Source organism: Acanthamoeba castellanii, assembly GCF_000313135.1.
Source record: "Acanthamoeba castellanii str. Neff unplaced genomic scaffold scf7180000084294, whole genome shotgun sequence".
In the NCBI taxonomy this organism is placed as follows: domain Eukaryota; phylum Discosea; order Longamoebia; family Acanthamoebidae; genus Acanthamoeba; species Acanthamoeba castellanii.
The window spans coordinates 1-1,098 of NW_004457608.1; the positions used below are offsets into that span (position 1 = coordinate 1).

At 52.0% G+C, this 1,098-nt stretch overlaps 1 protein-coding gene across 1 annotated transcript; it reads right to left on the bottom strand.

Annotated features, from left to right (window-relative positions):
- Positions 1-82: 82 nt before the first annotated feature.
- On the bottom strand, positions 83-908 carry ACA1_022560 (uncharacterized protein; the record flags this gene model as incomplete). Its single annotated transcript, XM_004348285.1, has 3 exons — positions 83-272; positions 493-660; positions 729-908. Coding segments are annotated over 3 exons (538 nt in total), but the record flags the coding sequence as incomplete, so codon positions are not given.
- Positions 909-1,098: the final 190 nt, after the last annotated feature.

Below are 1,098 nucleotides of genomic sequence, written 5' to 3' on the forward strand. Positions count from 1 at the left end.
ATTAAATTTGTCCAACATTAGTAATTTGCACCGAGAAAAGATACAAGAAAACATTAACAGTTAGCTCCTACGTCTGGGGTGGTTGTATTGACGTTGAATCCAAACTTTACATGGACGAAGAAGAGTCTGAGGACATGGAAGAGCTTGCCGAGTTCGAGTTGGTTGAGCTCGATGAGCTGTACGATGTAGAAGAGTTGCTGCTCGTAGACGAGCCGGTGGCCGTGGACACCATGCTTGTGACCCTCGAGAGCGTAAGGTCCTTGGGGTTGGGGCTGAAGATCAGCAGCATAGCCACGGCGGGGAATATTTCGACCAAGAGCAAGAACAAGACAGCGTATGAGTTCTCCCACTCGGACGCTGCCAAGGCCAGGAGCAAGATGGCGTGCATGAAGAAGGCAAATGAACAGATGGCACCAACGCAGAAGATCTGATGGAAAGAATGTGTCAGCAGCCCACCATTCTAGGAGCGCTTAGCCGTGCTGTCACGCGAACCTTCCAGTTGGAGTTTCCTCCCTTCGCCTTGCCCAAGATCACCAGCTTATAGTGAAGTCCGCCTCCCGCAATCAAGAACAAGAGTGCCATGATAATGGAAACTGAGGCCACCATGACCTTGTAAACGATCGACAGCGTGAACTGGGCGTCAGACAAACCAGTCGTATCCTATACACGCCACGCAAGATGTGAGACCAGATGCAATCGAGACGAGAAGTGAGGGACTCGATCTGCACCTTTCGGGCAACACGGCCCAAGCAGGAATCGGTGACAGAATCCTTGGGCAGTTCCTCGAACAAGATGATCAAAGTCATGAACAGGAGGTAGAGGATGATGTTGAAGATGAACCAGCTGACGAGCAGCGCTGTCGCTTCCTTCTCGTGACCGGGACCTCTCGAACGCACCAGAACGCTCCTGTGGCCAGGCCGCAAGGGAGTTAGAAGTGAAACTTGACTTATGACCTAACGAGCGACAAGTCGTACCCGATCATGTAGGCGATCCACGAGAACGCCGAAATGTATACGAACGTAGGCAACTGCAGCAGCACATAGTCCGCCACCGACGAAGCATCGGTGATGTCGCCGCCGAGGATCAGGCAGAAATAGA